The 15164-nt window shown below is 33.7% G+C and overlaps 1 protein-coding gene across 1 annotated transcript; it reads right to left on the reverse strand.

Annotated features, from left to right (window-relative positions):
• Window positions 1-1390: 1390 nt before the first annotated feature.
• Window positions 1391-11267, reverse strand: LOC127850713 (glutathione S-transferase-like). Its single transcript, XM_052383987.1, has 6 exons — window positions 11104-11267; window positions 9893-10095; window positions 6917-7012; window positions 6529-6635; window positions 2697-2804; window positions 1391-1846 (listed from the first exon to the last, which is right to left on the reverse strand). The coding sequence occupies exons 2-6, from the start codon at window positions 10056-10058 to the stop codon at window positions 1691-1693; spliced, it is 633 nt and encodes a 210-aa protein (XP_052239947.1). The 5' UTR covers window positions 10059-10095; window positions 11104-11267; the 3' UTR covers window positions 1391-1690.
• Between the last annotated feature and the right edge of the window lie 3897 nt (window positions 11268-15164).

Raw genomic sequence — 15164 nt, forward strand, 5'->3', positions numbered from 1 at the left:
TTGATAACATACGGCCTATCGCTCTAATTGCTGAATTCACTATGGGCAGCAACTCTGGGTGGTTTTTCCAGATTGCGTAAGGCACATATGGGTAACCGTCCTTGGTCATATCTCGGACAACTCTGGTCTTCGACACAGGTGGTTAGCGTGTGGTTATGATATTAATTAGTGAAAACATCATTTTAAATGATAAATTATCATATTATAAACGAAAAATCAACTTTTCTGAAAAAAAATTCACTATCAAATATATATATATAACAAGGTATCCAACTCGAAATCACCCGAAAACGGGGTGCATCGTTTTGAACAGCCATTACTTCATCAATTTTGCAGCGATTTTAACAATCTTGGTCTTATTCAACGCAGCAATGAATTTCCTTTCTGGAAATTATATGTCTTGCAATATTTTTACAAATACTGGGTCAACTTTAAAGAAATAACACGATACAAAACTCGCGTGACCCAGTTAACATCGATCAGACTGTATTTATGACTGAAATCTTCACGGAGTAAAGGGCATTTTCCCTGCAAAGTTCACGGACCTCGGTACCATTATTCAATAAAACGTAAGAAAAAACATTCTTACCGTGCTTGCCGCTGCACTATGCATCAAAACTAACTGTCCAGCGCATTTTGAAACCTTTGTTTACATACATTTCAACTAACTTACATTTTAAACACCCGAGTGATTTCATTGGTCAATTGCGAAGGTGTGTCTTAACAATTGGAGATTTCATTCATAAATACGGTCTGATCGATGTTAACTGGGTCAAGTGAATTGTGTATCGCGTTATTACTTAAAATTTGACACAGCATGTGTAGAAATATAACAAGATATATACATTTCCAGAAAGGAAATGCATTGCTGCGTTGAATAAGACCGGGTTCATGAAAATCGCTGCAAAATTGATGAAATAATGGCTGTTCAAAACGATGCACTCCGTTTCCGGATGATTTCGAGTTGGATACATTGTTATATATATATATATATATATATATATATATATATATATATATATATATATATATATATATATATATATATATATATATATATATATGAAAAAAAAATTCTGAAAAAATGATTTTTCGTTATAATATGATAATTTATCATTCAAAATGATGTTTTCACTAATTAATATCCTAGCCACACGCTAACCACATGTGGTCTTCGAGTGCATAGTCGATAGCATATCTATTATCTAGTATACAGTATATCTTATAAAATAATCGACGGTAAACATTTGACATATTTATGTATTTTGAATCCAAATGGAATATAAATAATTTCGCTTAGAAGTTTTCATTTTGGCGTTGTTGTTTTTCAACTGATATTGCATTTCTGATAAAGTACATGTTGATTTATTTAAAAAATACAAACGTGTCGAGGCATTGAGTTTCATTTAATACATATAACACAGTATTAAAAATGTATAGAATACAATCAGAAATGTAAAATTGCATACACAATATTGAAGACACAATGTAATAATATAATATAACATTCCCTGAAATAGACAATTTCACATAATGGTGTTTCTAAATAACACATATACAAACATATGCTACAAATAACAATAAGTTATTGCCCCAATAAAAAATTGAACAGTAATTGAATGGCCATTTTCCTGATATCACAGGGATCCGGAAGGTCATGAGAAACCTGATTGTTTGTGGATACATGTACTTAGAAAGGTGTTTTAACCCTTGAAGCGAGATACTTCTTGATCTTGTCAATGCTCTCCACCTTGTCCCTGTTGGCCTTGAGATTCTTGTAGTCCTTGAGCTCATCCAACCCTACACTCTCCACCACATTGTACACATACAGGTCCGCCAGCGTTACCTGAAATACACACAACATGCAAATCTCAATTAAAGTAAAGTGTGTGTATGTTAATGTTCTCAATGTCAACATTTTGCGGTGTTAAGACAGCTTTTGGTAAACTTTTTTACAATTATCAGGGGATGGCAGTTGCATTAGTACCAAGTGCTCTTGCGAAAGCCAGTACATGATAAATGCCCTTCTTGAATCAAAACGGCATTGGAAATTAGTAATGTGTAATTAAATCAAATATACCTTATAATTGCACATGTGTTGCACGATTTATCAAGAGATAACATGAGTTTGAATTTTGATAATTCAAAAGGTTTATGTTTGTGATGGTAGATAATTGACATGAATCCTTGAACACAAATTAAGGAAAAGTATGAAACCCGGAGCGGTCTAAATGACATGATAATAGATTAAGCTATAATGTGCCGTCATGTGTGATTGTTTATAAACATAATAGTTACATCTATTGAGTTATCCCGTCCCAACTGTCATGGATAGTGACGTAATCACTCATTAACATATATTAGTCAATACAAGGACTCCGTGCATTAATATCCATCGAATGTCTATGAAACAGTTAGGAGAAAACAAATACAGAGTACTACAAGTTTACAGTTGTTCTTTGTTCAAGGGGGTTAACCCAAACTGAGCATGAACGGGACTGGAAATGAACACGTGCTTTGTTTGTCAATGGTCATTGGCAGGTATAATATAAATACAGTCTTTCGCAGAAATATATCGCATGGATTTTAATGGACATTAAAGCGGAGGGAAATTAAAAGGAACATTTTTTGAGGATGGAAAAAACTTCAAAAAGACTTTTGTATTTGTTCATACATTGTACGTTTTAAATACTTACAGAACTTCCAACTGCAAAGCCGTTCTTGCCATTTTTGGAAATGCTTGCGTCTAACAGTTTATAAAATTTGGGAAGAGTTTCGGACTTGAACTTTTTCATGTCTTCTTCCTGAAAATAATCAACAATAATCCCAAAGTATTAACAAACACCTCCATAAACATTAAATCGGTATTTTCAATCTGTGTACTTTAATATGTTTCTGTTTTCCAATCGAGATATTTTTATGAGTCTGGATCACAATCCGTAGTTCTGAAAGCTGTATATTATAATTATGATCTCAAAGGTGTTCAAACGTATGGCTTTTTAATATGATTATAAATATTTTTATTAACAGGCACCTGAGGCATTTTCGAGAATCAGGCATGCACCCAGACACAAATCATTAAAGTCGCCCGAGTTGATGTTGGTATATTTTCCCCAATTTGTTATGTGTCGCAACAAAAGTGATTACCGTTATGAGCCAAAAAGTGTTTGTATTTATGTCAGATGTGCACAAAATTTGGTCAAAATCGGTCAAGAAATGCCCAAATTCTGTACAAAGATAGGGCTTTTCAATTTCTGTGCATGCATGCACAGACATAATCTAAATTTTAACACGCGCGGGTCACACTTAAAAACACGTTACCATTGCATCATTGTTTACAACGCCATTTGCATGAATGATGAATAATCATGTAATTACCCGTTTACAATGGGACAAGCAAACAGACAGGACTTGGCAGCGAAATGTTTCTGCAGCGTGATTTTTTTGTCAATATCTATGCATATTACTCGACAAATTTCAATAATCTTTCATCAAGCTTGATAAAAACTCCTTTTGTTTTCAATCCACAACTCGGCCTTATTGAATTCGCTCTGATCTGAGAAATGATGCAATCAGCTTGCATTCTGACTTTTTATGAACATGATATTCAATAAACAAAGATCCTCGTTTATCCATTAAGACAAAACATGATTTATAACCACTTTGATATGGCTATCCGTAGACATAACTCGTTTGTAAATTGCTTGTGTTATTTAGTAGTTCTTCTTTGTTTTGAAATGCGCGGAAGTGGAAACCACGTGAAATTGGCGCTCACGTGACCCAAAGCATGCGTACGTCACATGTTATAGTATTGAGGATTCCGTTATGCACATGATTAGGTTTCGTATTTTTGATGCTTTTGGCATTTTTTGGCACATTTTTTTGCGAAAATCAGTATGGAAGAGTTAAGCTTTAGAATGTATCTGACGAATACTGATAAATTCAGGTCAGTTGAGATAATATTACCCACAAATATCTATAAGCGACCAATATCCGGTATGCATGACAAGGGAAATTAACTATAAAATCTCGAAACAAGGCACTCACTCGAATATAAGATATCGATTCTTTAAAAAGTTTTCAATATCTGATTTTCAATTTGATCTTTCAATTTCGCAACTAAACTTAATTGAAACTGTTCACGATCCAAATATGTCCCTTCAATCTTTATATAGAATTTTAAATAACGTTTTAGAAAAGCATGCCCCTTACAAGCAAAAGAGAATAAAAAGCACACATATGCCCAAAAGGATAAACAAAGAAGTTATTAAAAGTATGTGCGATAGAGATCACTTCCACAAAATTAAAGACTGGGACAATTATAAACTGTTACGAAATAAAACTACGGCATTAATTCGCAAAAGCAAGAAAGAATATTACAACAATGCTGTTAAAAATGGTACTAGTACGACAAATATTTGGAAAAATTTGAAAATGATATCTAATAATGACAATGATCAAAACTGCGGAGTAAATTTGCCAAAAAAAATTTAGTGAACGGTGTGTGTGTTGAGGACAAAAGTAGGAACCTAGTAGCCTTAAATGAGCATTTTAAAAACATATCAAATATTGTTGATAAGCTATAATTTCGCGAAGAAAACTTTGCCTATTTGAACTTATATCTCGACAAATCTTTAAAACAGCATGAATTTTCTATAAATTACATTACCCCTCTCGAAGTAAGTATAATAATTGGCAATTTAAATGTTAACAATGCTACGGGACTCGACGGGATGAGTGCAAACATTATAAAATACTGTGGAGAGCATATTGTTTTATCAATTACCTCGATAATTAATAATTGTATTCGTACAGGAATTTTCACCGATTTGTTAAAACAAGCGTATGTCTACCAATATATAAAGACTCAGACAGAGAGGACTGTAATAACTATCGTCCGATTTCAATTTTGCCAACTATATCCAAAATATTCGAAAGACATCTTTCAAATGAATTGAAAAAATTCTTTCGAATAACAAATGTGTTGAATAAACATCAGTCAGGCTTCAGAGAAAATCATTCTTGCCAAACAGCACAGATTCGACTTATTGATGAGTGGCTCAAAGATGTAGATAACGGTAATTGTATTGGTTCTGTTTTTATTGACATGAAAAAAGCTTTTGATTTATCAGACCATGAAATTCTGTTATACAAACTAATACTTCATCACTTTTTGGATGGTACCTCGTCCTTTTTTCATTCTTATCTAAGTCAAAGACAACAATGCGTTAAACTAGGAACTAGTTTTTCTACCCCTCTTACTATTAAGAGTGGTGTCCCTCAAGGTTCTATTTTGGGCACTCTCTTGTTTCTAATTTATATAAATGATATTGGGTTATTACTAAACTAATCAGACATAGACTTGTATGCTGATGACTCGACACTACATGCTACAGGGGCCAATCCTTTAGAAATTCAAACTAACTTACAAAATGATATTTATTCCATACAAAAATGGTGCACCCTCAATAACATGATGATAAACCCTAGTAAATCAAAATTCATGCTTATTGGATCAAAACAAAAAATTAAGAATATCAACCTTGATCTAAAAATAGATAATAATGCTATTGAAAATGTCACTAGCCATAACATTTTAGGACTTTATATTGACAAACATCTGCAATGGAAAGTACACATTGATAAAACATGCTCTAAAATAAGCAGTAAAATAACTCTACTAAAAAAGATATCAAATTATCTCACTTTTGATATGAAGAAATTATTTCATAATTCATACATACTAACATGTTTCGATTACTGTTGTACGATCTGGGGCAACGCTAATAAAACCAATTTTTAAAAAGTGAATATTTTACAAAAACACCACCCAAAGAATTGTTTTTACAGCTTAATTGGCTCTCGTTTAATAATAGATGTAAATACCACACGGCAATCTTGATATATAAATGTGTCAACAATCAGACTCCAGAATATTTAAATAATATTATAACTTTTTCTCAAAATAAAAAATACAACTTAAGATCTGCCACCCATAGCGATATTGTTCATACCAAAGCAAATACAGGTTATAAGAACCGAGCTTTTTCATACCATAGCATGGATATTTGGAACAGTATACCGATTGGAATAAGAATGGCATGCTCTATCTCTGCTTTTAAAAGGCAATATAAAGCACATTTATTTTCTAATCCATAATATGTCATATGTTGTGGTGTTTTTTCTTGTTGTTTTTTTTTCTAATCAATGACATTTCATGTGTGTCTGTCTAAAAGGCAAAATGTGTGTTATGTATTGGTGTAAGAACATATTGTTTAAATGTTTTACTTGTTATAGACCTATTTGTGTATGTTAGTTTAAGAAGGCCACATTGTAAAAAAGTATTGATTCATTTGCATAATATATATAATGTGGCATTGTCTTTATGTGTAACCTTCTGTAAATAAAGCTTTTATTAGTATTATTATTACCAACTTGTTTTGAGAAATATCAACTCGGGCGGCTTAAAAAAAGAAATCTAACTTCCTCTTTGACAGTTATTGTCACATGATTATGTTTAGTACTAACCATATTAGGAGAAAACGCTGCCTTTGCGTAGTTTTCAAACAGATCTAATGCTGTGCAAACAAATTCATCCACAAACAACGCTTGTAGAGAGCTCCCGCCGTCCATTTCTGAAATATTTTTATCGTGAGTAGCGCACTTGTGAGCTTCGATGGTTCATATAACAAACGTCATTGAAAAATAATAGAGTTTAGAAAATGTACATTCACTCTGGAGCTAAATAGAAACACTATAATAAGTACAAGGCGAAGTATTGAAGCTTCAAAGGAATATCAGCGCCGGTACCGCTCCACTGATTTATCAAGTAAAGACTGTAAAAACAACCTGATACATCAAAAGAGAAATACATATCCGGTAGACTTAAGTTTGAACAAATACAAATGGTTCTTACTGAATTCGCGGGCTAGGTAACGGGCGATGACCAACGATTGCGAGACTTGGGTTTTACCGTCTATTTTTAATACCGGAATCGTCTGTTGCGGCATTTCTGCAGAAAAACACAAGAGTGTCAAGATGTTACAAAATATTGCATGTTTGCAAGGTCAATTTTGAAAGTTTTCATTATCGAATTTCCCAAAGATGTTGTCCAAATATATTTTATTTTGCAAAGTTTCGTGATAAACCGATTTAAAAAGATAAAGATCAGACAAAGTTATTTTTCCATGTTTATAAAGAATGCAAGGTTCATTCATTAGGAGATGTATCTGGTTATCGAAATATGAAGAGGTATCATGCCCACAAACCAAGTATACGCTTTTAACTGTTTGTCGACAGAGCGAACACTGTTTTCTCACTATAATTTAATAGTTTTATTTAAAGGGGCCTTTTCACGTTTTAGTAAATTGACAAAATTAAAAAAGTTGTTTCAGATTCGCAAATTTTCGTTTTAGTTACGATATTTGTGAGGAAATAGTAATACTGAACATTGACCATGCTCTCAAATATCCATTATACGCATCTTTTGACGATTTGAACACCTGAAAATTATAAAGCGTTGCAACGCGAAACGATTGAATAGTTTGGAATAATTGAATAATTTGGAAAGTTCTGTTGCTGTCGTTATATTTTGGGAAACTACGAGGATTGCTTATATAAGTAAAAAATACATCCGCTCAAAGCATGACCACGGATGGTCGAGTGGTCTTAGCAGGATACTTTTTACTCCAGGACTCCAGGGGTCAGTGGTTCGAGCCCAGTTCAGGATTACTTTTTTTTCTTTTTTTAAATAGTGTTCATGTTTTTTACTGGAGACTTTAAGGTCCAATGTTTAAATTTATCAATTAAAGACATTTAATGATAAGCTTCAATATATGCCAAAATCTGTGAAAAGGCCCCTTTCAGAAGTCGCTCATCTGGTTGGTTATCTACCTTTAACGAGATATTATGCCCACACAATTTAGTATCGCTAAATTTTATGATAATCAGATTTTAACTGTTAAAAATAAACTGAGTTTTACTTGTTTTAATTCATGGCCATAATTCAGAAGTTCTTCAGAAGATATAGATACATATTGAACTTGACCGAAATGTTTAACCCAGAAACATCTTCAAACGTCTCATTATAATGCCATTTAAAATAATTGAGCATGGTCTGACACCGTTCTCGGGGACATCGCCCCAAAGTGGGCATCAAACGTTGTGCGAACGTTGCTGCAACGTAATATTTAGGTCGCAACGTCGGCAACCATTACCGAACGTTGACACAACGTTGCATACAAAACATTACCCGGACGTTTCATCAAACGTTACGGGTTGGTTGTCACAATGGTGTATATGAAAGTTTTCCCGACGTTTTTTTTCCAACGTTGCTGCAACGTTGTATTTAGGTTGCATTCAAACGTTGCAGTTTGGTTGTCACAATGGTGTATATGAAAGTTTTCCCGACGTTTTTTCCAACGTTGCTGCAACGTTGTATTTAGGTTGCATTCAAACGTTACAGTTTGAATGTCACAATGGTGTATATGAAAGTTTTCCCGACGTTTTTTTTCCGTAGAATAGAATTTAAAAATACTGCGTTTTAAGTCGACCTAAATACAACGTTGCAGGAACGCTAGGAAAAAACGTCGCAGCAACGTTGCGAAAAAACGTCGGGAAAACTTTCATATAGACCATTGGTACAACCAAACTGCAACGTTCGAATGCAACCTAAATACAACGTTGCAGCAACGTTGGATGCCCACTGGGCCGTTGCATGTGTGTCCATAGTATGCCGCTTTTTTAAACGTATATGAAAATTTATCCGTCCACCTACCGCCTTTATGTTTTTTTATATTGAATGCATATTGAATGCTATCGATTTGTTATAATTAACGTATGAATACATATAGGCTAATCATATTCACATGTATATAAACTCGATTTATGATAAGGGGATCCTACGCTATTGGAATCTACCCTGAAACCGGAATGAATTGGACTACTCCGACGGTTTTTTTGATCTTTGCCTACCGAGGTTAGAAATAAGTCGATATAGTATTAGAACAAAAATGTTTAACGCAAGGTTCACGATGATTAATACAAATATGACTTTAAGAGTGATAAAATTATTTTACAATTGCCTTATAAGGAAATCTGCATAGCTTCATAATACTTTTTATACACAAGCGATCGATTTTGTTTTTACTTTTCAAACACTTTTCAACGACAATTCGATCAAAATAAATTTCAAGTGGGCGTGAAATACGAATGATAATACAGTGCAAATTAGCATGATAATCTCGGACGAAGGCGCACTGGGTGGGGCGAAAATTGTGTAATCGGTTAGGAATATAATACATTGGAGTTGATAAGTGTAATCTGTCAGGGGTATACTAGTATATGAAAATGTTTTCAAGTGTTATTGTGCATTGGTGGCATAGTAAACTCAGAAAAAAATGTTCTGAGTAATTGTCATAACGATTCGACTGAACACTAGCCGTATAAGGAAAACTGACCCACTCCTTTGCAGCCATATTTCTCAACATACCGGAACCAGTTTCTAACTAAGCGAAGAACTCATGTTCTGATATGGTTTTACAAACATTGCATAAATAAAATGTGACTAATAGAGCGTTCACGAGCTTTCTTTAAAGCTACCAAGTGTTTTAACTGACATGTCCAGTTTCAAAATCGGCCGATATACCATATGGCTGAATTTTATGAAAAATGGATGTGTATGCTGTCCTTAGTGTGCGAAAAAGTAAATATAGACTTAAGACCGCGCATGACGGACAAAGGATGCTCACAATAAGCTCCAAATGAGCACATTGTGCACGGGCTTCCTGAACACAAAAAACAACAACCGAATAAACCTTCGAAGTCATACAAACATTCCGGGAACTGTATTTTTAGCTTTTTATCATAGTGGAGATCTGCCAACTGTTCTTACTTGGTTTTAGTTTCGGCCATTCTGCCTGCTCTATTCTTGTATCCGTGTATGGTTGACCCGCGGTCGCAAACAGAAGGCGACATACCTCTGCTCGCCCGCGACCGTTGAAGTAGGTCAGCTCGTATTTCACCATGTTTATCGCGTCCGACTTCATACAACTCATCATTTTTCAAAACTATTCTTCTGCTGTTGTTTTCTTTTCTCTTTAAAAAAAATATATATTAGCATATCTTGTATAACATGTCTGAACTTTATTGCTTTGTACAATCACTATGTTGTATGATCATATGCATGTATACATTGTATGTATTATATTGAATTTAAAAAAAAATAACTGCAACGAAAAAAATAATGTTTATCGCTTCGTCAAAAACAGCTGATCACGGTTTGGTAAATTGACAAAATTGAAAAAAATTGTTTCAGATTCGCAAATTTTCGTTTTAGTTATGATATTTGTGAGGAAACAGTATTACTGAACATTTACCATAGTCCAATATAGCCATGATATGTTTCTTTTGACGATTTGAAAACCTAAAAATTATAAAGCGTTGCAACGCGAAACGATTGAATAATTTGGAGAGTTCTGTTGTTGTCGTTTAAATTTACGAAACTACGAAGATTGCTTATACAAGGTTTAAAATACTTATTAATTGTATACTCGGCGGAATAGCCGAGAGGGCTAATGCGATGTTACTTCAGACTAACTCCAAAACTCCGGGAGTCACTGGTTCTAGCCCTGGTACCGGCTACTTTGTTTTCCTTGTTTTAATATTATTCTTGATTTTTTACTCGAGCTTTTAAGATCCAATGTTTACATTTATCAATATAAAGCATTTAATGACAAACTTCAAAATATGCCAAAATCTGTGAAAAGGCCCCTTTAAGTTATCTATATGTACTGAGCAAAGTAATGTGTGTTTATTTAATTCAAACTCTTACAGTACGTACCCAGTAGGGGGGGAAAAATGTAATTACGCATGCAACATGAAATAACGATGTTCGAAGATGTAAATTATACATCAGTATTCTTCAATTTAAAGGGGCCTTTTCACGTTTTTGTAAATTGACAAAAATTTAAAAAGTTGTTTCAGATTCGCAAATTTTCGTTTTCTCACAAATATCATAACTAAAACGAACTTTTTTCATTTTTGTCAATTGCCCAAACCGTCAAAAGAAATCAAGCAGCCATTATTAATACAACATACTAGTACCTTATCAAGAATTAAACTCCGAACTATGTCCGTATGCACTCGATCTGATCTTTATAAAGTATTCGACGTTCTAGATTAAGTCCTAGAGACCCGGCTAAGGAAATGGAACAGAATATAGAACAAGAACTTTACATTGCACGCTTGACCGATACATCATAGTTACTAAAAAACAATAGTTCATAAATCCTAAATAAGTGAGACGTATAGCCAAATCTGACGACAGCCATTCGATTGGCGTCGGAGCTGGGGTGGCAGGGGCGGCGCATGCCGCCCCAATATTTTCGGCAAAAAATGAAGTTTCGGCACCGACCTTTTTTCATGTTTTTTTTTCCATTTCAATACCCGTATATTTGAAAATATATTATCCACGAAGCAAGGTTATCACGCTTTTGCGGTTTTGACACGTGTATTGTTGATTGTCATCACCCGCCAATAATCGGTCTCTTAATTTTATAACGATATTCCCTTTACGCCAAGTCGCAGATGAATTTGTCCAGTATAAGGAAACACGGTTGTCTACATTTGGAAAGTTTAAAGTGTGATGACCTTGTGGTACAGTCGATTGGTGTATAGCGGATTTTAGTGAGTAACGGATAGGTTAAACGTTTTTTGCAAAATACTTTTATTTATGTTAAGATTTATAGTTTTCTATGAATTGAATAAAAAAAGCCTATCATTGTTTAGTCGATTCATGTTTTTGTTGACGTGTGTCAATGTTTACAACTGTTTCTTTTTTCGAAAGCAAAACAAGTTACGTTATGTACGCACCGTTTTTGTGACGACAGGAAAAGTGCAGACGAATGGTTTCTTGAATTTTGCAGATTTTGTTTGGTAAACATAATGTTCATTGATGTAATATTTTAGCATTATGTGTCCTTTACAAAAGTAAGAATGCTCAGAAACCAAATTGATGCGTACCATATTAAATAAGCATGAAAGCTGAAACTCGGGATTTAGTGAATAACTGACATGCGGTGACCCATATTCAGGAATGCGGGGATTGTCTCAAAATAAATATAAACTCAATTGAAGTTGTCCAATACACATGTGGTTAGCGTGTGGCTATGATATTAATTAGTGAAAACAACATTTTTGATGAAAAATATTCAAATTATAACGAAAAAACGATTTCTCTGAAAACATATTTTTCACTATCAAATCTATATATATATATAACAGGGTATTCAACTCAAAATGACCCGAATATAGGGTGCATCGCTTTGAACAGCCATTACTTCATCAATTGTGCAGCGATTTCCATGAACTTGGTCTTATTAAACGCAGAAATGAATTTCCTTTCTGGAAATGTACATATATTGCAATTATTTTGTACAAATGCTGTGTCAAATTTCAAGAAATAACACGATACACATGTAATCCGATAAAGACATAAGCGATCCGGTAATGGCTGAATCAGTGTACCATGAAATTCGCGCTGTAAACAAATAATATTTTTTCGGAAATTTAAAACCGCTGGCATGTTTTAATAGGCAAGACATGTGTCTATCTAGGTGTAATGGTTTAATTACTGAATGCATGGTGTTTACGTTGAAATGAGACTCGAAGTCCTTAGCTATCCGTTATACATCAATCGACTGTATCTATATGGTTCAGTATTCAATGTAAAAATAACCTTGTGGTACCTGTATGGCTGCCGGTCAGTTTGAAAATTAAAAAACAACTTTATAGACAAATTACCATAATTGATTGCGATAGCGTTCACATTTGATTGTCCTGTGACATTATAGTTGTATGTTTCATGCGATATGGTAATATTGTTACTGTACATACATGTATAAAAGTACATAAAATAAAACTTAATACTAGCATCTTAATTTGACTTTTAGCATATGTTTAATCAGTATTGACGTTATATTATCCCTATTGTTGTGTCGCCTGCTACAATGTACAAACGGCGACATATAGAGATTACTTCTCCATCGTTTGTCTGTCACAACTTCATTCAGAATATGCCTGCAATAGACGTGTATAAGGCATAAAAACGCACCAGAATGCACCATTTGATGCTAAAATTTGAAGGAAAAAAATCAGGGGGACCCCCCCCCCCCGTCCGCCGCCCCAAAGTTAATTTGCTTCCGACGCATCTGATTTAATTTTAATAGAACGTTTATTTTTTTTATAGATTTATTTAAACAAACGATCCAGCTTATGATTTGTACCGGTACTTATTTCTTAACTTTCACCAAAATATGTATTAAGTGTGTGGAGGCATAAACCGGCCTTAACATAACAATTTCATACAGGTTCAAACAAGATTTATTACTCATTTAGACTATACTACTGTTCTGTATTCTTCTTTATTTTAACTTTTTTGATAGTCAATTAAGCAACGTATCATATCCGTTTCCTTAATTTGGACTGCTATATTATCAAATATCTTCCTTACTAAGTAAGTTGTGTCGGTAGTCCTAAGATATACCTGAAATACTTTGCTATGTCTTTGTCTGAGTCGGTTTTGGTATTATTAGAAAACACATAATAGATAGCGTAGAATTGATTTTATTGGCAAGCCGTTTACAAAAAGGTAGGATATTAAATAAAAATGAATCATTTCCAGGGAAAAAAGTAATGGTGGTGGTAGAATGTTCAGTATTTTATGTAACGATCTGAGCTGTTGTTGTTTCAGGGGAAAAAGTAATGGTGGTGGTAGAATGTTCAGTATTTTATGTAACGACATCAGCTCTTGTTGTTTCAGGGGAAAAAGTAATGGTGGTGGTAGAATGTTCAGTATTTTATGTAACGATATGAGCTGTTGTTGTTTCAGGGGAAAAAGTAATGGTGGTGGTAGAATGTTCAGTATTTTATGTAACGATATGAGCTGTTGTTGTTTCAGGGGAAAAAGTAATGGTGGTGGTAGAATGTTCAGTATTTTATGTAACGATATGAGCTATTGTTGTTTCAGGGGAAAAAGTAATGATGGTGGTAGAACGTTCAGTATTTTATATAACGATATGAGCTGTTGTTGTTTCAGGGGAAAAAGTAATGGTGGTGGTAAAATGTTCAGTATTTTATATAATGATCCGAGCTGTTGTTGTTTCTGTTGATGGCGTTGGGAGTAGCACTAGCTGCGTTGCTGATTGCATATATATACTTTGTATAAATAATTAAAAATATATTTTCTACCTGTACTTATAATTAATGATAGAATTCATCTTTTGACCAAAAATCTGAACTTGATTTGACCTAATTTCGGCACATACTTAAGAATGGAATTCAATCTAAAGTTAAACTCATTAGTCGTTAACGAAACGTGCATGATGTTCCACTTTCTCCAAAAACATTCGCATTCAGAAAATGATGCATTTTTGTATAACATAGCAGAGTAAGTAGATGTAGGATCAGCTACCTGTTAAAAGTGCCTCATTCAAACAAGACCCGCTAATACAAAATGTTAGTCTACTCACGCGGTGGAGAAACATAATTATAATATAAAACATAAAACTCTTTAGAACCGTATCATTGAGACGGTTCTAATGAGTACCTGCACCATATGGTTTTGAATAAAATTAAATTAGTTTATGTTGTAGTATTCACCTTATATGGGGCTTTGTTTTATATGGATATCACACTTTGTCACCTTTGTCTGATTAAGCTCGTTTACTTTGAAATGATTCTTTAACCGCACAAAACTACAAAACAATACGTCTCATTAATAAATCTGTGAACAGACAATGAAACCATGCCGGCAAATTAATGTTTTACAATTCACACATTTTCAAAACAGCGCGGACACAATGGCATTCCTTTCTTTTTTAATCACACCAAACTAGGATGCAATGTGTCTCATTAATAAACTCGTGAAAAGACAACGAACGCATGCCGGAAAAAGTACTGTTTGACAATTCACACGTTTTCAAAGAGGACTGACAAGGAATTACTTTATTGATATTTTATTTAACGCCCGTGTATAAAAGCTAATTTCAACTTATAATTATAGAATAATATATAAGCAATCAAATAAGTTCGTATCTAAAAAATTAAATCATGAAATAATTTTTCTATATGAAATAAAAAAGTAAAAATAAAAAACAAACGAAGTA

This window comes from Dreissena polymorpha, chromosome 11 (genome assembly GCF_020536995.1).
Source record: "Dreissena polymorpha isolate Duluth1 chromosome 11, UMN_Dpol_1.0, whole genome shotgun sequence".
Classification (NCBI taxonomy): Eukaryota; Metazoa; Mollusca; class Bivalvia; order Myida; family Dreissenidae; genus Dreissena; species Dreissena polymorpha.